The 22,391-nt window shown below is 38.7% G+C and overlaps 1 protein-coding gene across 1 annotated transcript in view; it reads left to right on the top strand.

Moving 5' to 3' along the window:
• Window positions 1–14,233, top strand: part of RECK (reversion inducing cysteine rich protein with kazal motifs) — a 31,831-nt gene extending 17,598 nt beyond the window's left edge. The window contains exons 10-16 of the mRNA XM_027886560.1: window positions 5,440–5,562; window positions 6,065–6,236; window positions 7,604–7,796; window positions 8,797–9,007; window positions 10,050–10,123; window positions 11,806–11,961; window positions 12,986–14,233. Coding sequence (XP_027742361.1) covers window positions 5,440–5,562; window positions 6,065–6,236; window positions 7,604–7,796; window positions 8,797–9,007; window positions 10,050–10,123; window positions 11,806–11,961; window positions 12,986–13,201 — 1,145 coding nt within the window. The 3' untranslated portion in view covers window positions 13,202–14,233. The remainder of the gene's footprint in view (window positions 1–5,439; window positions 5,563–6,064; window positions 6,237–7,603; window positions 7,797–8,796; window positions 9,008–10,049; window positions 10,124–11,805; window positions 11,962–12,985) is intronic.
• Window positions 14,234–22,391: the final 8,158 nt, after the last annotated feature.

Below are 22,391 nucleotides of genomic sequence, written 5' to 3'. Positions count from 1 at the left end.
AATATTACTGATAAATGTATGTTACTGAAATGCCGTTGAAGGCTTTAGAGTGAATTGCTGTGCTATGGTTTAACCTCAGTCAGCACCTTAGTACCATGCAGCTATTTTACTTTCCCCTCCAACGACCTCCAGCCTGGGGAGGAGAATCAGGAAAAAGGTAAAACCCATGGGTTGAGAAAAAAAAAAAAAACAGTTTAATAATTGAAATAAAGTTAATAATAATAATAGTGATGATGAGAACACTAGTGTTGTCTGACTTCTGCACCATGTGTAAATGTGAGCTGACTGGGGAGAAAGCCTCATGTAAAATGAGTTTCAGCTACCTAACTTTGGAATGGCAGGCTTGGATGGTGTTCATAACACGGGTCAGATCTACAAAAGGAAGTGTGAGACTCTGTGATGCCCAGCTTCTACAGCCTTTTCATCGTTCCACCTTAAATCTGGTAGTGCTTGCCACAATTTTTCCCCTTCCTTTTAAAGCAAAAAGTGTCACTGAGTGACATGAGGGATCACCTGTAGTTCTTGAAGCAGAAAGCTTGTGTTTGGTGACCACTTGAGCACGTGTATTGGGAGAGACTGAGCGAGTGAGAGCGACACTGATCGTTAAACTGAAGTGCATGAAGCAGCCTCCTTTCTAGAGGGAGTGCTAGAGAACATTGCCACAACTTTCTCGTGTCAGTTCTCCAAGCCTCTTTTGTTCCAACAGTTCTGTGGCTGATCAGCAGTTCCTCCAGTGGTTTTTAATTACGGGGGAAATTACAGGGACTTTGCTTCACTTGTGCATCTGCGATACTTGTGCTCTTTCAAGAGTGAGGATAGGCTTAAGTTCGTTCTTCATGTGAACCCAGGGGCATTGGTTTGGTTTTGTTTCTGTAACCCTTACAAAATAATTTTATTTTCCTGAAAAATTATTACTTTAGAGGTTGTATTGTCTTCACTTGCTTTGAATGTCATTCAAAGTCATCTGAAAACAAGCTTACACAGCTGTTGAAGAGACAATTTGCTTCTTCTAAAGGTTAGACAGTGACTTTTATGTTTGAATTCAGTCTTTTTATTGGTTAAAATTTGCAGGGCATTTGTATATAATGTGTGTTTCATACTACTACAGAACTGTGGGAAAAACCTCTTAAAATACTTGAGAACTGTTGGAATAACAAGTCTGTTTCCCTAAAGTAACATTTTTACAGGTACTTCAGAACATTGTCTCAAACAAATATCCTCCACTTCTGCTACTCCCCGCCTCTGTGAAATGAGCAAATTTGTTTTAAAGACCAAGAACAAAGGGTGCTCTAGGAACACCTTAAGTTTTTCACAAGTCATAGAATAGTAGCAGTGGTGGCACATATTTACTAAATATGAGCTAAAATTTCTCCTTGTATGCAGGCTGCAAACTGGGAGAAGCCTCTGATTTTATTGTCCGCCAAGGTACACTTATCCAGGTGCCATCCTCAGCTGGTGATGTTGGTTGTTACAAGATTTGTACCTGTGGGCACAGTGGATTGCTGGAAAACTGCATGGAAATGCGTTGTGTTGACCTCCAAAAATCATGCATTGTTGGAGGACAAAGAAAAAGTAAGTACTGGAGAAGTAATGTCTATAGCACACACTCCTTAAGTTAGGAATTTTGAGCTATATACGAGAAGACACAAAGGATATCTGAACGCAGTTTATCACAAAAGACAAAATTTAATGTTTATCTCCCTATATATAATACTTGGTTAATTCCTGCATATGCTGGAGGGTTCCACTGTTGAAATCAAAACTGAGCTGTGCCTGTCTCAACCAATCCAAGTCCCGTGTGAAGAGTGTTCTCCATACACCGTTTCCTTTTAGCACGGGCTGGTTTCTTTACCAGCTCCAAATGGTTTGGAGGTTTTGGGTTTGGTTTGGGTTTGCAGGTGTTTTTTTTTTTTTCTTCCATGTGTTTTAAATACATGCATGAGCTCCCAAGGTTTGTGTTGCCACTCCAGTGGCTGGCACACGGATCTCTTATCCTACTTATTGATTCATCCAGCCTAAAGTTTGTTAGTGCTTATGCACATACTCAGAGTAGGGAGCACACACATTAAATGGGATTGGATAAAAATATAGGATAGGTTGTGGTGATCAAGTGCAGGGTTCAGGGAGAGAGGCAAACTGTCCAGCTACCTTTCTACACTCTACCATTCCATTTTTCCCCTTTTTCCTCCATTTTCTCACACATCTTCCTGCTTGATTCATCTGAATTCCTCCTTTTCGTCATCTTTGGTCCTTCCACTAAACATCCCATAAAGAATTACACAACGTTAAAATTCGCCTCCCTTGGTATCACACAATAAATCTGATATCCCTTTAGGGAATGATGCTGGTTTAGCTTTTTTGTGGTATTCTGGAGGTTTCACACCAAAGACATTGGTTCAAAAAAAGTGTTTGAAAGACTGTTCTGCTAATGTGTACAAACGTGTTAGAAATACATACAAAAATTTAACTGTTTTTTTTTTTGTAATTAAAGTAATATTAAATAATATATTTAATATATTAATATAACATATTAATTAACATATGCCAAAAAACTGAAGATGTAAGGAAATACCTTTAGGTGATGAAAGTGTATTGAACACTGTGGTTCTTTAAAGTCTTCCTCAGCATGGTGGCTCTAGACCTCCTGCCAGGTAACTGTAAGATTAACAGCTTTTTATTTTAACAATAAATGCATATACTATCTCTTTTTTGACTTGGGTTTCAGTTATTAATTTTCAAGATAACTTTACTCTTACTGTTAAGAGATTAAACTGGCACAGCTAACAAGGATGAGTGGGGTTCTACCTAACCTGAGTCAAAGGAGTTAAAAGAGATGTGACAAAGTGATGCACCTTAGAAGACTATATTGATTTATTTTCAGATTTAGTCTTTACTTGAGAGCTTTAAATGTGTATTTTTGTCATGCAAGCTGGCACCGTAACCTTGGAAAAAGAAAACAAAATAAAAAAGTTTCTACTACGATAGGGGAAATATTAAAAATGTCTTGAATATAAAATGGAGCCTGTGCCGAGCTGTGACCTGTATGAAGCTGATGTCTTTGAATCAGTCAGCACAGCAAAAGATTTCCTGCTAGTGAACAGTTACATATTTCAGCAGTGGACACTGTTTAGTGTCTGTAAGTCAGCCCTTTTAAAATACTGTCAGACTGACATCCAGGCATAACTAAAACAAGTTAAAGATACCTAAGGAGTCCAAAATAACGGAATTACCTTTTTTTTTTTTTTTTTACCATGTGATAAGAAAGAGTTATTTTTACATGAAGTAAAACCTTAGAGGGAAGGCACCTATTGTAGTTACATTTGTCACAAACGTAATTTTCAGATTGTGAACCAAACCCTAAATCATGAAAAGAGTAGGTAATTGGGATATTTATTTATTGTAAAAGATACCAAGCACAGCTAAATAATCAATTCTACAACTATTTTCATCACACAGGAAAGTGCCTGCTATGTTCCATGGAATGGAACGGTGGTTTTTTTGGAATCTGGGGGGGGGGGGGTTTGTTGGTCATCCAAAGAAGATAAAAGTCAGCCAAACATACTTAAAACTTATTTTTTTATTGTAAAATCAGCACTATTTGTTCATGGAAACAACACTGAAAACATCTTAACCTTAACAATATATTTGATGGGCAGTTATAGAAAGTGCCTGGTGAAAGTAGATACTTTTAAAATACAGCAGTTAGCAAATATAGTATTTAAACAGTGACTGTAACCTTTTTATGGACCATTCTGTCCAAAGAAACTCGCAGTTTTTCAGATTATTGGTGAAAATAATCAGAAAAAATGTCCGAAGCTACATTTGTACTTTAGCACAGTGTACAGCTCTCACTTGTTACTTGTATTGTAACAACAATATGTGTAGCTGGTAGGTATTCAGTAAGTGCTGTCCACTTAAAAAACAAACCAACAAACTACCACAAACCCAAAGCCAGGCAGCTTCCTCTCTTTTGCCATAGTACACTCATTAAGTGTGTGTGGTGATCAAGACTCTGGGTATTATGTAGTAAAAGATAACAATTACTAGGTTCCAGATTTGTTAAATGATGTATCGAAAACAGAGAATTAAAAGTTTGTGGCCACCACATGAACTTTTTGGGGTGACTATCTATTTAATCGGTTTTTATTGGTAAAAAGCCAGGGTTTAGTCATAAAATATTGAACTGTGCTTTTTAAAACCATTTTCTATAACGCAAACAACACTGGAACCCTTTAACTGATGCTGAGGGTTTTTGTGTTGTCAGTTGACTCCAGGTAATGAAATTGCTGCTGATGAGGAAACGGATTGCTGTGTGCACTCTTTCACAGTGAAAGCCAATAATCTTGTGAAGTTTTCAAGTGGATCCTAAGTCAGTTACTCTGAAGAATCATCTCAGAGATCCAATGTTTGGCGTTACCGTCAAACCTTGGGAACTTCTCTTCCCTGATGACAAATACCTTCACCCTTGAGTAGTTCTATGGTTTAAACAGAGCTTTTTGTGCTACAGAGGCTTCCTCTCCCATCCCCTCTTGTTCTGCCCTCCTTCATCTAGGAGCGCCTCTTCTGAATTGCTCCAATGCTGAGGATTTTCCTTGTGTCCCTGCAATATTTTTCAAAAATTCTTATTCTCAATCTCAGCCCTTTGAAAAGAGATTAGAGGGATCTGCCTTATTTTGTAAGGCACAATTACTGTTGTATTTTCCCGAAGAGCTGTGTATTTGTTGACCAGTTTGGTTATGGATAGATCAGCTGTTATCAACATGAATTTATTTTACATAAAACCTACATCACAGTGAAGGGCAGCCATATGGACAGTTCAGAAAACCAAACCAGAACTGCTAAATTGAAGAAAAACTCCCTAAATTTGCAGTTTGATTCTTGGATTCAGGTATGAAAAAATTACTGAGTTATAAAATGCATTAAAGTCCAGCGAAATCTGGAATGAAGCATTGGCACTTTTACCTCTTGACAAACGCACACACAGAGCAGAGAAATGAGCACTGCAGAGGATTTGTGCTTTGTGTGAGACTATGGCTAAAAGTTCAGTAGTCCTACGTAAATTTAATTTAGCAGAAGAATGTATCTTTACAAAAGCTTTACCTTTTAAAAAACCATGGAGCTTGCTAGCCAGAATTTAAAAAAAAAAAAACAAAACAGAGAAACCTAACTTACATAGGCTTTGAAAGGGCTAAGTCCTTGCTTCCCTGGTTAACTAATTAATCACAACCACATGTGAACGGACTTTTCCTTTAAACGAACAAAGCAAAACTTGAAATCTGAAAAAAAAAAAAAAGGTTAGAAATTTCGGCGGGAAAGTAAATTGAATAAGAGAAATCACAGAAACAATTCATAATGAAAATGTAATATCGATGTAGTACATATGAATGTGTAATCTTCTGGTATCATTACATTAATTGTATGTATTTAATTTATTTTAAGGCCATGGAACATCCTTTAATATAGATTGCAATGTCTGCTCATGTTTTGCTGGAAACTTGATTTGTTCCACTCGTCAGTGCCTAACTGAGCATAGTTCAGAGGACGAACGTCAGAAGTTTACAGGTAACTTCCATGAAAACTATAAGCTTAATATTTTTTAGAGCAAGGATTATCAGCTTAATTCCTTTTACAGTATTAATGTAAAATACCTGATCATTTGTTATTAGCATGTGTTTTTTAACTATTTGTTTTTCTCATGTCCAACCCACACTGCAGAAAAACCGCATACCTTTAAAAAAAAAAAAACAAACAATACTGAAAAATAAAACCTCAATTAATACGTAAAAATAAGTAGAGACAGGGTATTGCCACTGGGTCAAGAGCTAAGGAGTTTGGGGGGGAAAATGCAGAAAGCTGAGTGGAATCACCAAGGAGACAGGGCCCAAATTTTGCTTCCTAATACTTGTAAGTGCCTGCGATCTACAGCACCGCTAAAGGGCAGGAGGGACGAAGGGGCTGAAGACCCTTTGCTGGAAGGCAAAGATCCCTTGGTGACCCCTTTTGTATCTTCTGCCATAGCAAACGAGCGTGCACCGAGTTCCTGTTCCGTGTGTTGCTGTTGCAGGTTTGCCGTGTAACTGCGTGGATCAGTTTGTGCCGGTGTGTGGTCAGAACGGACGCACGTACCCCAGCGCGTGCATAGCTCGTTGTGTCGGGCTCCAGGACAATCAGTTTGAATTTGGGTCGTGTATTTCCAAGGATCCTTGTAACCCTAACCCTTGTAATAAAAATCAAAGGTAAAGAGCAGGACACATTTTTAAGCTTTTCTTTGGCCTCTTCTACTCATGAAGTAGACTTGTGTTTTCTTTGAATGTGTTGTATATTGTAGTGACACGGTATTTTTGGGATACTCCAATAAAAGTAACTTTTGAAGTAGCTACTTTTTTTTTATCATACCGAGTTTTATCACTGCCAGGTTTTGGTTCCACTTATGTAGTGCTATATCAATTAAATTCATTTTGCAGATCTCATTTTTAGCAGTAAGCAAGACTTGATATATACTGTCAAAAGTGGGAGAATCAGATTTTGTTGGAAGGGCAATAAGTGTCATATTACTATTTTGTTCCTCACCTTCTTTTAGTAGTTTACAAAGAAGACCTGCATCTGAATTCCAGACTTGGAGCCAGTCTTGCTTATTCAGTCAATAAAGCAAAATCTGCATAGACAAATATACTAAAACAAAAATATGCTTTGTACTAGTGTCAGGCAAAAAGCAAATCTGACCTTTCTTACAGAGATCAAAGGCTGTGGCTCATAATATTGGTGTCTGTCTTCAATTTTCTCAGTGTTGTGCAATACTGCAGTCTCCTTTGAATTTGTGCATTTTTCTGTTTTGAAAGAAAGCCATCATAAAAGGTTGTGTAATACTGTGTTTTCATGAAAGCTGATTGTAGCAATTTTATTTTTTTCCTTTTTTCTGAACTTAAAATGCCTTGATTCAGGAAACTACTGAGAAAACAGCGTAGTTCTGTAGCTGTAATACCCATTATTGCATTCAAAATTGGAATTTCGAAGCTGCATTGTGGATAAACACTCTTTCCTTTTTATATTTGAAATTTGGAGAGTACAGAGGTTTTGTTTTTCCAGTTTTTCAAAATACCATGATGCTTAGAACTTCAACTTGTCGTATAAGACTGTGCGCAGAACGTTTTTCTGGGTCAGTTTGACTGTTCCCAAGGTTGGATGTGGTAGAATACTCTGAACCTACAGAGCTAGCATCTAATTAGATATTTGTAATTGAAACCATTTAATCGTCTTGTAGGTCTTGTTTTCACTCCTTCATTTACGAAATGAAGCATAGGAGTAGGTAAGAAGTTTATCCAAGCCTTTTTTGAGAATCCATTGAAAAACACTTGGTAAAAGATAAATGTTGGTGGGAACACACTGACTTCGTGTTGAGGTTTGTGATGAGACCTGAAATTGGCTATGCAGAATGTTTTACCACTTGTATTTTCCTGCAGCTCTGCTGAACCACAGTTAGCTCTAAAGTATTGGAGATATTTCACTGAAAGTATTTTCCCTGAATATTTTGAGACTTAAAACAAAACAAAAAAAACCAACCAAATCCTATGACATGATAAGAAATTACTATTATTTTCTGCAGGTGCATACCAAAGAAACAAGTTTGCTTGACCAGTTTTGAAAAGTTCGAATGTAGCCAGCATGAATGTGTGCCCAGGCAGTTAAATTGTGACCAGACACGGGATCCTGTTTGTGACACAGACAATGTGGAATACAGTAACTTGTGTACTCTGTACCAAAAAGGAAAAAGTTTAGCATACCGAGGACCATGCCAGGTAGGAAGTGGTTCTAGCAATAAATATCAAATCTTCTTTGTCCTTTGATGTTGCAGTTTGGGGTGTTTTGTTTTTTTGTTTTTTTTTTTTTTTTTTGCAATACTGTGTTTTTTGCAGTATTCTGTTTGGCTTTTGTAGCTTAATAATTTTAAAATTTAATTGTAGCTAGTATAAAAAATACTCTCATAAACTTAGATTCAGAATTTTGTCAAGTGTTTCTCTGCTTTAGTTAACAGTTGCCTCAAAACCAATCAAAAGCTTTGCTTATGCTTTCTTGGGGGTAATGCTCTGATATTTATATTATCTTCCTGTATTTTTTGCTACTAAAGCTTGCACTGAGTTATGTTTGCATTAATTAGTGCTGTTAAGGATTTATTTACAGAATAGGCAGCCTGTAATACTTTTTTTAGTTAGTCTGGATTGGATTAGGCTTCATATTAATTCTTGAGAAAAATTAGGTTTAGTTTTTCAATCCCACTACTCCCCACAAAGGTGGTAGACAAGCTATTTCTGCTGCTTTACAAGAAAACTCACAAGCTGCTCTGTTCCAAGTCACTGGCTTTAGCATTGATAGGCTGTTCATCTCCAGGTTTTTCTCAAATCATGAAGGTTTATTTGAGACCTTCTCTTGGTCTCAACTGATATAATAATATAATATATTTAATATAATATATAATAAATAATATCATTTATATAATAATAATAAATAATACATACATATGAGTACATAACTAATCTATAAAAATATACAAGAATGTGTTGGAAATACATGTGCACGCACAATAAATTTTAAGGACACAACTCCACACTAAGATGAATTAATAAATAAATTACTGACGAGTTTTTAAAAGATTAACACTACAACAGAAAACGTTCATTAACAAATCAACTTTATTAAAGGAATATTTTAAAATATAACGAAATCGTAGTCGTTTTAATGACCTTAATAAGGAGGTTAATTTAGACGCGGTGATTTCATTTAAGTTCCTGTGCGTTTCAGCCGTTCTGCAGGTCGGTGGAGCCCGTGTGCGGGCACAACGGCGAAACCTACGGCAGCGTCTGCGCCGCCTACGCCGAGCGCGTGGCCGTGGACTATCACGGGCACTGCCAGGCTGTGGGGGTGCTCTCGGATTTCGGCTTCCACACGGAGTGTGCCTTTGTCAAGTGTCCCCAGCTTCCCGCCACTGGCTGCAAACCAGTCGTCGCACCAGGTACCTTAATTCGCCGTGGAGGTTTAACGCAGAGGGGAGAGAATCCGCGTACGAACAGGGGGATGTTTGGAACAAAACTGATGCTTTAAAATGTTGTATATATTCTGTGATGCCTTTGAGACTTCTGAGAGAAAGGATGGAGTAGAGATCTCTACTTAAGGCTAAAACAACCCGGTATCGGGACCCAGATGAGTAACCCTGGAGTGGGAAAGCTTTGGCTTTAGGAGTCAAGCTCCTTCAGCCTTGAGAAACTTGCAGCTGTGCCCAGGGGATGGGTTGGGCAGAAGTTAATGAGCTCTGTGGTGTCTCGAGCAGGACGCCTCTAGGAATCTGATGAGCAATTTTTCGGAAGTGGCAGCACAGATACCACAGTGGGATACCAAGCTGTCATCAACAGAGGGTTCCCAGAAGAGCAAGGATGGTATTTAATTAGAAGACAGAGAAAAATACCACATGTATTTACAATACTGTAAAAGAGGAAGACAGTATGGATAGTTTTGCAGTTACGCTGTTTTGAACTGGATTTTTATTGTTTTCACAAAACAATTTCACAAAAGTCCTTTATAAAACAACAGCTACTCACAGGTAATACACAGAGCAAGGAAAGCTCCATTTTTAAAAAGAAGCAGCTTCATTCATCTTTCTCATTTTTCATCCCCTTTGAAAAAGGGTCTTTGGGCTTTGCTATTACATTTAGCATTGTAAAAGTCACTCTGTGGATGTGAATTATATACATATTATATATTATATATATATGCCTTCAGTTTTGAGCTTACAGTAATGAATGATCTTGAAATGAGTGAAAACTCAGCTTGTTTCTTCATGTTGAAAGTAGGAAATGTGTGTTGAAAGGTGACTGCTTTTGCATTATAAATGTTTTCAGTATTAAAAAATACTAGAAATGTGCAATTCTGCTATCAAATTGAAGCAGTTTGCTTCTGCTATTTTCATTCTCAGTTAATATTCAAATTTTGACTCCTGCTTGCTTAAAAGTGAAAACACTACTTGCTTTTCTTTCTGAGACTCTTCTTTATTCACATAGGAGCCTGCTGTCCGCTGTGTGCTGGAATGCTGAGAATCTTATATGACAAAGACAAGCTGGATAATTTTGCAAGGGTAAACAGTTTAAACATGCCTAGTGTTAAATGGTATATGAAAATTCAAGTTACTGTGTACTTTCTCCTAGAAGGTTAACACATCGTAAAACCCATTATTTTTCAGTAGTTAGCGTACGACTGGGTGGTGGGGTTTTTTATACTGCTTTATACTTCCCTTCACTTTTTTATCTGAGGCATATAAATTGAATTACAAGGCAAAACAAGACAGAATTAGAGTAGGCACAAACAAACACGCAGACTCAGGTTTGCAGTTTATATGTCTTCTAACAGCATGGACAAATGATATGGGAACAGCATCTATCTCAGGGTAGTAATACAGTGTATATTTGTTATCTATGGCCTTTTTGTTAAGTTTATTCTGCCAGCTCACTGTTTCCTAACGTAGGAAACAGTGACATTTTCTTATGCTTACATTCTTTGGTTACTTAGATAGTTGTCACTAGTTCTGTTGCTCATCAGCTCAACTGCTGGATTTTAATTGATCATCTCCCTAAGTTAGACTCCCGCATTCTTCGTTGCTGCTCTTTGGAAACCTTCAGCACAGGATTGATCTGATGTTGATTGTCTGTCACTGAACACACCCTACTGGGCCCAGACACTCCCCATGTGGTGTATGAAAGGATTGCACTTTATGGACCCCTGCTTTTATGCTTCAGTGTACAGAACAACTGTCACGACATCATAACAAAATAGAATAATATGATAATTATGCCTGGTTAAGCAAAACAATTCATGTTTGTATCTGCACATGATTTTCATTTTTTAAATACCAAGAAGAATGAGAATTTTTCCAGAACAGAATTTCTCCAGTGTAGAATTGCCTTAACTCACTTATATGTTTGCAGCTGGGATAATTAGCTATTATTGTAAAACCACAAAAAAACTTAGTTTGAACACTGGTTTTATTCTTCTTTTTCCCCCCTCTCTTTTTTACTTCCCTTTGTCACCACAATCTTGCTGGCTCTTTCCTCTTGCTCCCCTATTGCCACCAGGTTTTCACAGCTCATATATTTAAAATGCATACCTGTATCCTTACCTTTAAAATATGTGATCTCTCAAACATTCAAGTCATGCCTGGCTCTTTTAGTTCAGACAGCTGGTTCATGGGAGAAAAAAGTGCTTCAAATACTAAAGAGTTATGTAAATTTGACTTTTTTTTTTTTTCCTCCTCCCACCCCTCTGACTGTTTTTTGTAAAGATATCAAGAAACAAAAGTCATGATAACAGAGCAAAAGAACACTAGAGATCTGATAAAATTCTAATCCACTAGACTTCTAAACTAAGTAAAATACTAGTTTGACTAGTATATTTACATCATTTTGAGGTACATGATACATAGACACACTAACCGGGAAGGTGGAGAATAACACGTACGAAAACTAGGGTCAATTTAAGAAGTAAATATTTTTCCCTTTCTTCCTTTTAACTTTTTTTTTTTTAGATGTTTTTGGGTGGTTTGGTTTTGGAGTTTTTTTTTTTTTAGAATCAGAATAATTTTCTAGAATTATGTTTTAAAATCACTGAATTGTTTTGCTTTTTGATAGCATTTAGAGCAGAATTTAGAACTGAGTAGTTTTCATGGCTGAAACAAATTTTCTGGGATGACATCAAGTTGTTGAAACTGACAGGAGAATTTTCCGTAATATCACGTCATCCACAAAGTTCTTTATTTTCTTCCAGGTAACAAATAAAAAGCCGATAACGGTACTTGACATTCTTGAGAAAATCCGCCTGCACGTGTCAGTGCCGCAGTGCGATGTGTTCGGGTATTTAAGCATAGAGTCCGAAATTGTGATTCTCATCATTCCTGTGGATCAGAACCCCAAACCATTGCAGGTAGGCCACATTATTATTTTGTTTTACCCAGCGTGGATTTACTTCATTTTTGCACGGATACAGTGGTGCTTGTTCCTCAGGCTGGTACGTTTGGGTGTATTTTGATTGCCCATGTTACCGGAGCAACCCTGTTATATCCAAATCACCTCCAATTTCTGTCTCCTCCTTTAGCAGAAACAGCCCAGAATGTTGCCAGGACTTAGCAGCATGGTCAGCTCTGGCTCCACCTGTAGCAGGTGCTGTCAGATTCCTGGGTGAGGACTCTCTGGAATCAGAGATGCCACTCGAAAGCAGGGAGGAGCTGCTCCTGGTGGTACCCATTGCTGAGCTAGACATTCCTCAACTTTCAAAGCTTTGGACTTCCAGATTATCAAGTTTGTCAAGTTTAAACTTCACCAGAGGCGGCTTTCAAAGGTGTTAAAGAGCCTTAGTACTAAATTCATTCCTGGGGTGCAGTGGAAAGTGGTGGAAGAAAAATTAATTGATGTTAGAAAATTTATTATCATCATGTCAGTGGGGGAATGGAAACCTGGGGTTTCTCAGGTTTTCATATTGCATCCATTCTCCTCTTCCCTTCCCATAAAAGAAATCAGTTTTCCCTGATTTGGAAGAAAAAAAGCCCCATAAGGAGAAAATCCTGATTTTTCCACTGTTACAGACTTCAAGGCAGTATCTTGGTCTATCAGGAAGGACGTCCTCAGTTCTAGAGGGTTCTTACTTTAGTTACAATCTACCGTGGGTTTTTTGGCATCAACATTCCAAACACATCACCCACGACAACTTGTATATGGCGTCCTTCCTTTTCTTCTGCTGCTACTCAGGGCTTCCACGGAAGTTTTCATCACACCAAGGACTATGATAAGACCTCTGATATGTTTCCTAATAAATACTCCCCAAAAATTATGTAAATCTTATGTGCTCGTGGGAGTAACTCAAGATTTTCTTTCCTGAATTTTGCAATGTTTTCGCACTGGCATTTTTCACATGGTAAGAAGAGAAACTGTTGGTTTTTTTCCCCCCATAGATTGAAGCCTGCAATAAAGAAGCAGAAAAGATAGAGTCGCTGATAAACTCAGACAGTCCAACATTAGCATCTCACGTGCCGCTGTCAGCTCTAATTGCATCTCAAGTACAAGTTTCATTTAGCATTTCTTCTCCATCTGTTCGAGTGGTGCCTGTTCTGCACTCCCTGTTCATAAGCCTTTTATTTCCCTTGTCAGCATTAATATATTATATATAACTGCTTGGAGAATATGCATGAGTATTGTGGCGTTTATGTTGTGAAGGACATTCAGAATTGTTGATCACTGAACCAGAAAACAAAAAACCGTGGAAGCTCTGATGAACTTGTGTTTTTTCAATGAAGAATTAGAAGTATTTGAATAATGGGAAAAGATGATTCTCTTGTTCATTACTAGTCAGATGACTGTCTCAGCGCAACTAGATTGTTTTCCAATTGATCTTGGAAACAAATATAGTCTGGAATGTTCCGGCATTATGGATTTATGGTTTTTGTGAGAAGGAATCTTACAGGGCTTTTTCAGCAATGAACAAAACAGTGTTTTGAGTTTACTAAAGAATGTTAGTTTTGTATTATTCAGATGCGTATCAGTGACAACGAAAAGCATGCACCTCTTTTAAACACCATTTTTGGAAGAAACAGATTGCTGCTACCTAATTACCTTACCAAAAATTTAAGAGTTTATTCTCATGTAAATATGCTTTCATATTTTATTATGAAGGAAACTAACTAGCCCTGGGCCTGTTTCAGTAATGTCTTTACTTGGACTAGTGAAGACTTGCAGGACGTTGGGCTCACCGCTTGTAAAATGACAATCAAGCTCTATGCTAGTACCTGACTTCAGTGAAGAGATAATGTTCTTTTTATAGTTTTGTACATTTCAGAATCTCATATGGGATGCAAAATTATAAAGAATCTCAGTATCTATATTTAAGTGCCATTTAAAATATTGCAGTATTTGCATGTTATCTAACGAAATTTATACTTTAAATGTTTATACAAACAGTATGTTTTATTACGTATTGTATTTTATGCACCTGACCTTAGCCTACATGAAGTATTTTATATCAGTATTACGATAGCCAACTTTTGAAGTATATACAGAAAAACTTATTTTTTGCCAAAATGCTGAACTTCGAAAGAAAGCACTGAAAACTTTTTGAACGTGTATTGTTCGTAGCATGTTTGTAGCAATTATTTTCTGCTAAGTCTTTTAAATGCAAAAGTATTAAAGCTTTTTATTTTAATAAACACTTTGTCACGTGTCCTTGTGTAGAATGCAAGTCATCCTGTAGAATTCGGCAACGCAGCGTGTATTTTCCTTTCTCTCTCAGCTCAGCACTTAAAACAGACAATGTTTCCAAACAGATTTCCAGGGGGTTTCAAGGGTGCAGGTTTTTTACCAAATCTGTGCCAGGTGCATGTAAGGTTATGCTGTGAGCTCCAGACACGATTAACTATTGAAAAAGAACGTAGATGTTTCTATGGGACCCCCTTGGGTACAGCCATCCTCAGTTTTGATTGGGAAAATGAAAAACTTCTGCACAGCAAAACAAGTCACTAGGTGTCTGTACTTGCAAGGCAGCAGAGGGGATTTGTTTGGAAATTCCGTGAGTTGCTTTTCTAAGTATATCTCTGTTGTTTGTTTTCTCTTAATGAGGGAAGAGCACTTTTATATTTCAAGTGCAGTTGTACTACATGTATAGTTTCTGAGTACTTTTGGTAGATGATGACAAATGAACATAATCTTTGAAAGTGTTACTGCCAAATAACTCATGCACATAATCATCCAAGTCTTGAAACAAAAAAAAAACTGTTAAACATGTTGATAATCCATCTGTTTCTGAATTTTTTTTTCTGTGGATTCTTTAGACTTGGACACAGGAATATAATGAATGTTTCTGAAAAGCTTTCTGAACTGAAATGGCTCAGATGATCTCCACAGAAACTGCAAACAATTCCGATGGTTTATTGAATTCCTTATATTTTCCAAATCATTAGCAAGTATCTCTTCAACATGTAGCCTGTTAGCTTGCTTAGTATTTCTGCTTCTTAGCATTCTCTAAAGCAAATCTGATGGCTACCAAAATGAAAGAAATTATAAACCTCTTAAGGAAAAAAAAATAAATATACATATATGTAGCACATGGGAAAAAGCTAGTTAAGTTTAAAAAACATACCCTTTGTGAGAAAGAATATACAGTGAACTTATTTTTATACACCTGTGAAAATTTTCAGCAGTAAAAAAAAAGATGGAAGAAACCAAGCACCGTCTGACTTGCAAGTCAGAAATGAGAACCTAACAGGGGCAAATTCGATACAGGTTTCAGAGGAGCTTTCCGCAGCAACGCTGATGAGTTTCTGTCACCATCTGGGTGGAAATCTGGGTTCGCTTAAGAAGGAATGGGGACAGCACCAGGGCACTTCAAAGCAGCACACGCCTGTTTGTTTCTTGTATAACAGGACCCAGATGAAATGTTTGCCAAACGTTATTTGCTTCTCTGCTGAAAACCAGTTAATGGCAATAACTGGCTCCAGAGAGATGTTTCGGTTCTCTTTCAGTTTGCTTTAGTTTGGCTCTTCTCAGCAGGGTGGCAAGGAAAGGATCAGCCACAGGGGCAAATACCTGTGGCAAGCAAAAGCAAGAGATTTTTGAGTTTTGAGTCCAGCAGGACCTTTCAGAGAAGGTGAGAGGCGGTTCTGAGAGGCCATGGAGTCAGCACCTAAAACTGCAGTGTCACTGCATCGCCTCCCTCTCCTCTCACGCTCTAATTTTGTGCTACTTTAGCCAGTGTCATAACCTGGAGATTTGCACGTCTCTCAGTTCAAGGGTAAAGTGTTATTTATACATCTGTTTCTAACACTTTTTCGGCTCTTCCTTTTACACATAACAAGCAATATTTCAAATTTTTTCCTCACCATCTCTGTTCCTAGGAAGCCCTGGGAGCATTTATGGGAGCAAACAGAAATATGTGAGCGCTTTGTAAGACTGTGGCCTAAGGTGTCTCATATCTGAAGTCTGGATTGTAAGGCGACCTTCTAGTCAAATGAATACCAAAAAGCAAAAAGCAGCAGCGAGTGGAAAAAAGATTTATCTGCCAGGGTTGTGCTAGACCTGATAGCAACTTCCTGCAAGTTCTTTGAACTGTTGCTTTTATACACTGAGACCAGTAGCTCCAGCTGCTCCATGTGGAGAACAAATGAAGATGACAACTGTGGATAACCCCTTCACCCCCCAGCAGTGGCTGCATCTGCCACTGCTAAGGCATTCTGCCTTCCACGTACATGTTTGTGCACTGCTCGTTTTGTGCTCTCTTCCAGTCCTCTCAAACCTTTGCAGAGCCCACTGCAAAAGAGACTCTTAGCTCATAAACGAATAAAAACTCCCTGAGGAGAATGTTTCCAAGCCCAAGCAGGTTTGTTAGTCTCAAGTTATTGCACTGCAGTCGAAAGGATACACTTTTGGCATTAAGTAGTACATCAGCTTTTGCTAATTAGTACCATGAAGCTGAAGTTTTTAGTTATATTTGAAGCTATAACCTTCTACAAATTCAATGCTACCGACATTTTGCATTTGCATAACGTTGTTATTATTATTTGCATTCTGTAAGGCCAACTGCGTGTGACCAGTATGGTAATTAAAGCAAATTTTGAAAATCCGAAAACTGAGGAAACATCAACTGTCCAAAACCTTTTGTAATTTTAATGGGCTTTTATACACACACTGCTAAATGGAAAGAAGCGTGCACATTTCATCTCAATGTAAGAAAGACCTTTTTTACAGTGAGAACGATCAGTCACTGGAACAACATCCCCAGGGATGAGGTGGGGTGGGCACAACACCCCAAGATGTGACCAGAAACGGCGCTAAATGAAGCACCAAAAGGTTGGACCAGATGATCTTCCAACCAGTGATGTCCTATGGTTCTATGATTAAACCAGTGCTTTTAGTTGCAATATATAGAAATTTTTGGCTTATGAAATAATTTCCCAATCTTATGAACACTGATAGAATTAATTTATTGTTGTTTTCAAAATGATATGTAAAATAACCTGCAAACTACTGGCTACGGTTATTTAGAAATTGGTCCATGTATTTTAAGTATATTGAGTTTTAACACATCACTGCTACAAAATCCTCTGCACTGACTGACAACCCCCTCCCCCTTCTGTACTCCTCAACATGACAAATTACAGTCAAAAACATCCTCATGCTGGTTATTTTGAAGGAGATTTACCCAAAGGGCAACAGTGAAATGTCTAAGTGAAAGCTCTTGTAAAAGGATGCTTTTTTTTTTTTGCCTCACATTTCCTAGGGCATAAAGAAGAATGTAAAATAAAGGACAGCCCTCCCTGAGGATGCAAGAACTCACGAAATAATGCAGTAACCTTATCAACACTTACATAAAAAAAGGTTAAGGAAAGGTTGTTAACCTTAAATTTTTCATTAGACTATCATATATATAAGAGCACAATTCTGAGTATTTTACATTAGGAAGTGTGTATATATATATAAGCATCCATGAACTTATAAATTACTTTCAAACGTTGTATTAATAGATACCTGTTAATTAAATCTTAGTCCTTTCATAAAACAGAATAAATCCCTTCTTCCCTGTAAATTATTTTTATATTTTATATTATTTTATCTGATTTGCCTTCCTCATTGCATCAGCTGCAATGTATGCAAAGGTTTTCAATCTGTTTTATCCAGTTCTGGTTCTGCTTCTAAGCCAGTATTCTTCTACAGGATATTCTGGAATATCCTAGGGGGTTAAATGATTTAATCAGCAGGTTATGATATACAGCAAAACGTGAGTTTTTTTGCAAAGCCACCTCACCACTGCTAGTGTGGCAGGTTTCAAATTAAAGCCTGCTCTTCACCTTGGTGTTCTACAAATTCTGCACTGTTTGCTGACAGTGGAACAAGTGGATACTCCATTATTATATTATGTTTTTATAACTTATTTTTAACCAAATTTTTAAGTGCAGCAGCAGGAGTGGCATGCAGTAAAGTATAAATAAAGATATATCCACACAGATGTATGTACATATCCATGTGTAGAAATATATTTATCTCACGGTGCCCTGTATCAGGTTCCATGCCACCGTCTTCAGGAAGAGCATGTCTGGCCATTGTGGAGAATTTAGCAATTTATTTTAGTAAAGAATCCATATTTTTAAGTTTGAATTTCAAGTACAAACATCAGTCAAAGATGGAGGATCAAGCTGGCACTGTGTAATTTATGCATGGCGTTGTCAGGCTATAAGTATGCAAAGAGGTTAAAAAGATAACTCTGGATGGTTTCATTCTCAAGTGCACCCACCAGCAGCAGTTCACTTTCCTCTTTGTTTGCAACGCTGGTCCCTCCTTCTCAGGGCAATAAGAGCAGCTTCCGAGTGCCCCTGCAATTGCTGGCACGAGTCAGGAGCAGCATCAGCCTCAGCTGCCGACCACGACATGAAATTCAGTTCCTCTGGCATGAGAAAGTAAGCTGAAATATTTGCAGCCATTAATTCTGTGCAGGAACTGAGCTGTTGCCAGCAAGGCTGGAGCTGTAGTGTCTTTAGCACCGGCTGTGGGCACCACCAGCTCTTTCCAGTGCTGGCTCCATCCACATCAGAAGCAGGGACATGTCTTGGCCAGAAAGCAAGACATGGAGAGAGCAGCCCGTCTGGTTTTTACGCTGGAAAACAAATGCTGCCGTGCACACATTCTCTGTGCACGTGTTAAATCTGTCAGGTTGTGCATTTTGCTGCTTTAACAGGTTTGAAGTGGCAATGTAAACTAACTCTGGATCAGCATCTCGTGGCTGCGGGGCTTTCTTTAGTGCGGCTCGTGCCCACAATGCTGATTTACTGTGTCCCTGGACCACAGCTCTAAAGCCTCACTCAAGACCCAGATGAGTCACAGATGACGTGAGAAATGCAAATACATGTTTCCAAAATAGAAAAAAAAATTAAAGCTGTCATATTTTTATCTCAGCTTAGCTACCATCAGGTTAGAACAGTCACGAAGGTAAAGTCACTGAAGTTTTTAACTTTTCCAAACAATGTGCAGAAAATGCATGTCTGATCTCCAAATGCTTCTAGTACAGTCTGAGGCAATGTGGGCCCCTAATTTCAGTGCTGTGCTAGACAGTTGTTATAAATAGCAACACACTCTTTAGTTCTCAGCATGAAAATTGCCAGTGTCTGGTCCATAACTTTGGTGTTGAACGGAATATTGTACTAAAAAAATACGCCAGTTGCAGCCTTCTCTGTGCAATGGAAAAATCAGTAAATTTAGATTCCCTGTTTTCATAAACCTCACTTGATTAAAATGTGATTTTCCTAAAGGCATGGGATACCACCCCAAAACCATGAGTTGGCATTTACAAAGCTTTTATACTTAAATTTTCTAGGGTAGTTAGTTGGGGTTTTTTACTCCTCAAAAGTAGAATGTTATTTGGAATTGCTGATTATTTCTTCAGCTTTTGGCCTTGTTGCTGTGTGCTCTGTTGCAGCATAGTAAAAACTATGGGCACAGCTGGAAAAGTTTGGGGAGCTGCTCACAGGGTTAGTTACAGCCATTTTAAGAATATGAAAATAGATTATGTCTCTTTTTCAATATTCTTGGAAGCTTTTGACAACTCTTATCATCAGGTAGCTTCCCACCATCATTTCCAGTTTATTTTTGGGTTTTTCCATTAGTTGCAGTAGCTGTGACTTGAACATTTACTTGCCAGTGGAAACAAACCTTTCTTACACAACACTTTTAATTTACAAAGTCTTTGGCTTTGTGGTTTTCACAGCAATTTAGAGAAACCTGTTCCTTAATAACAGAAATAAGACTGTGATCTCCTCTTCAGTGGAGCACACTTCTCTAATGAAAATACAGTTGTGTGTGCCCCATGACTTTGTCTTGCACAAGTTTGCTGCCCTGATGTTACAGTACAAATAATGCAAGTCCCCAGGTATCTGGCACGTATGAGTGCTCCCTGTTTAGCTGGGCCCACACTAGTGTGTACAGGAATGTTTTACAATCAGAGTAGCCCTTTTTTTCTGTGTCCCACTCAATGAATTTAAAAATTCCAGAACATCTAACTAGAAGCAAAATACCCATCTTACCTCACAACACCAATGCAAGCTCTGTAACCGTAGTGGTGTGGCACAGCACATTCCACAGTTGAATCACAAGTCATATGAATTAAATTCTCCAAGTTTGGAGGGTTTTTTCTTTTTTCTTTTTTCTTTTTTTTCCAGTCCTAGTGAAACAACTGCTGTGGTTTCACAACTTTCTATTTGAATTCTTATGCCAGATGCAAACTTCCCCTGTTTCTGATCCACTGTAGAAAAAAAGGAATGGAGTCACTACCCAAACTCTCTTCCGGTGTTTACCTGGACCCAGCTAGAAATTCATCATGTATTTTAAACATGGTATCCCCATAACAGATACTATGTCTTCTGCATAGTACCAGGTTTGCTCTCACTATTTTACAGCTGATGACCAGCATGGCATTATCAGGGTATACGGATTTGTGACTCCGCCGAAACACCCCAATCATAATCTCGCCCATGTTTAGCTCTTCAGTTGAAGCCAGATGGGCTCTAATCACATCATGAAATGCATCCATTCTGGAATACTGCCCTCCTGGCTTCAGAAGGCTGCAACAGGAGACAGGAGAAACTGTACAGGCAAAAAGAGTCAGAGGAATTAAATTGTATAACAGAACTATTTTTTATCATCATCATCATCTGCTAGAAAAGGCGAGCAGAAAAGAGAGATGGATACTATTTCCACCCGTAAGGGATGTAACGGGGATGCACCATCACCAACAACCTCCAGCCCTGCTCTGGGAGGTGGCGGAGTGAAGCAGTGCTGGTGACAGCAGCAGAAGTTTGTAGCTTTATTAGCAGAGCAGGCAAGCTGGAGGAGCTGAGCTACCCGTCTCCTGTGCTGTCAAAGCATCTAACACACTCCAGATTGCAACAACACCGAAACACGTTACTCCATTATTTTGCCTTTTCTTTGTTAACAGTTGCCATTTTGCAAACCTGAGGTAAACTTCTATGTTTAATCATCACCGAATGCTTTCCAGCAGCACAGCTGAGCCTGCAGCTGGTTTACTGCCTCCTGTTTGCCTATTCAGATCATAGTGGTCTGTGGCTGAACCAGCCATCTCTGGCTGCTACACTGCCCGTGGAGAGAAACAAACATTTTCAGGATGAGTCATATGTGTTTTAAATCCATGCTGTGGGGGAAGAAAAACTGCGCCCCAGGAAAGCCTGTACGGTCAGAGGAGAGCTGCTCTTGCTGACCTTGAGAACGGTGCACAGGGTATCTCCTCAACAGCAGTTCAGGGGACCAGGATGCTTTTTATTTTTCTGAGAAGGATTTTGTGCCAGGTTTAAGCACACTCAAAAATATGCAAGGGCCCGATTACAGTCCAGCAGTACACATCCATCATGTGCATGTGCAGAAGTTTCATTGGCAAGTGTTTAAAAAACTTCAGAGGCAAACAATGGGTGTGGGCAAGGAGCAGAGCCTCAGAAATTCTCTTTGAACTTTTCACATCATTGTTGCTTCGTCAAGGATACGTGTAGTACAGAAACACAAAATGTTAACCATTAACTGTGGCCCTTCTTGCTCTGATGGTGTCACTCGCTGTCCATTATACCTTGTGTTCGTTTGGTCACGCAATCAACAAGTAAATAAAACAGCAAATACCCACATTAATAAGAACACTGAGTTAACATGATTGGACCAAATTCTGGAAACGAACCAGTTGTTCAGGACTTGTTCTGAATGCCAAATTTCCCCAATAGTTCATCTGAGCTTTCTTTGTACAGCAGCACATCAGCCATGAACTCATCCAGTGGAAGATAAAGGCATTGGAAGCGTGGATGTAGCAACTGTGTCATCCTGTGATACTCTGATTTTTTATAGTAGAGGAGATGTTTCATACCAGACCAAAGCAGGAACATTTATTCTCAATGACCAGAAGGGAGATCTCTAACAGTTCCAGGTACTCCTCCTTCATGGAGGCCCTGGCCAGGGCACATTTAAACACAGCAGCCACTTGTAAGACCACGAGCCAGGAAGGGATGAATGAATGAGCATGGAGGAATCTGTCAGGTGTCAGTGGGATGATGGGCTGGAGCTCCTCTCCTCTGAGGAAAGGCTGAGAGCTGGGACTGTTCAGCCTGGAGAAGAGAAGGCTCAGGGGGATCACATCAATGTGCATGGATGCCCGAAGGGAGGGAAAGGAGAAGCAGGAGCCAGGCTTGCCTCAGCAGAGCTTGCTGGTAGAAGTGGCAATGAGAACAAAGGAGAAACCTCAAACTCCATCTGAATATCACTTACTGTGAGATTGGTCAAGCCACTGTTTGACACAGGCTACTTACAGAGGCCAAATATATTTTCCAT

This window comes from Empidonax traillii, unplaced genomic scaffold (assembly GCF_003031625.1).
Source record: "Empidonax traillii isolate 1590-97213 ecotype Southwest subspecies unplaced genomic scaffold, ASM303162v1 scaffold189:size1549363, whole genome shotgun sequence".
In the NCBI taxonomy this organism is placed as follows: domain Eukaryota; kingdom Metazoa; phylum Chordata; class Aves; order Passeriformes; family Tyrannidae; genus Empidonax; species Empidonax traillii.
This window is presented reverse-complemented; position numbering and strand designations above follow the sequence as displayed.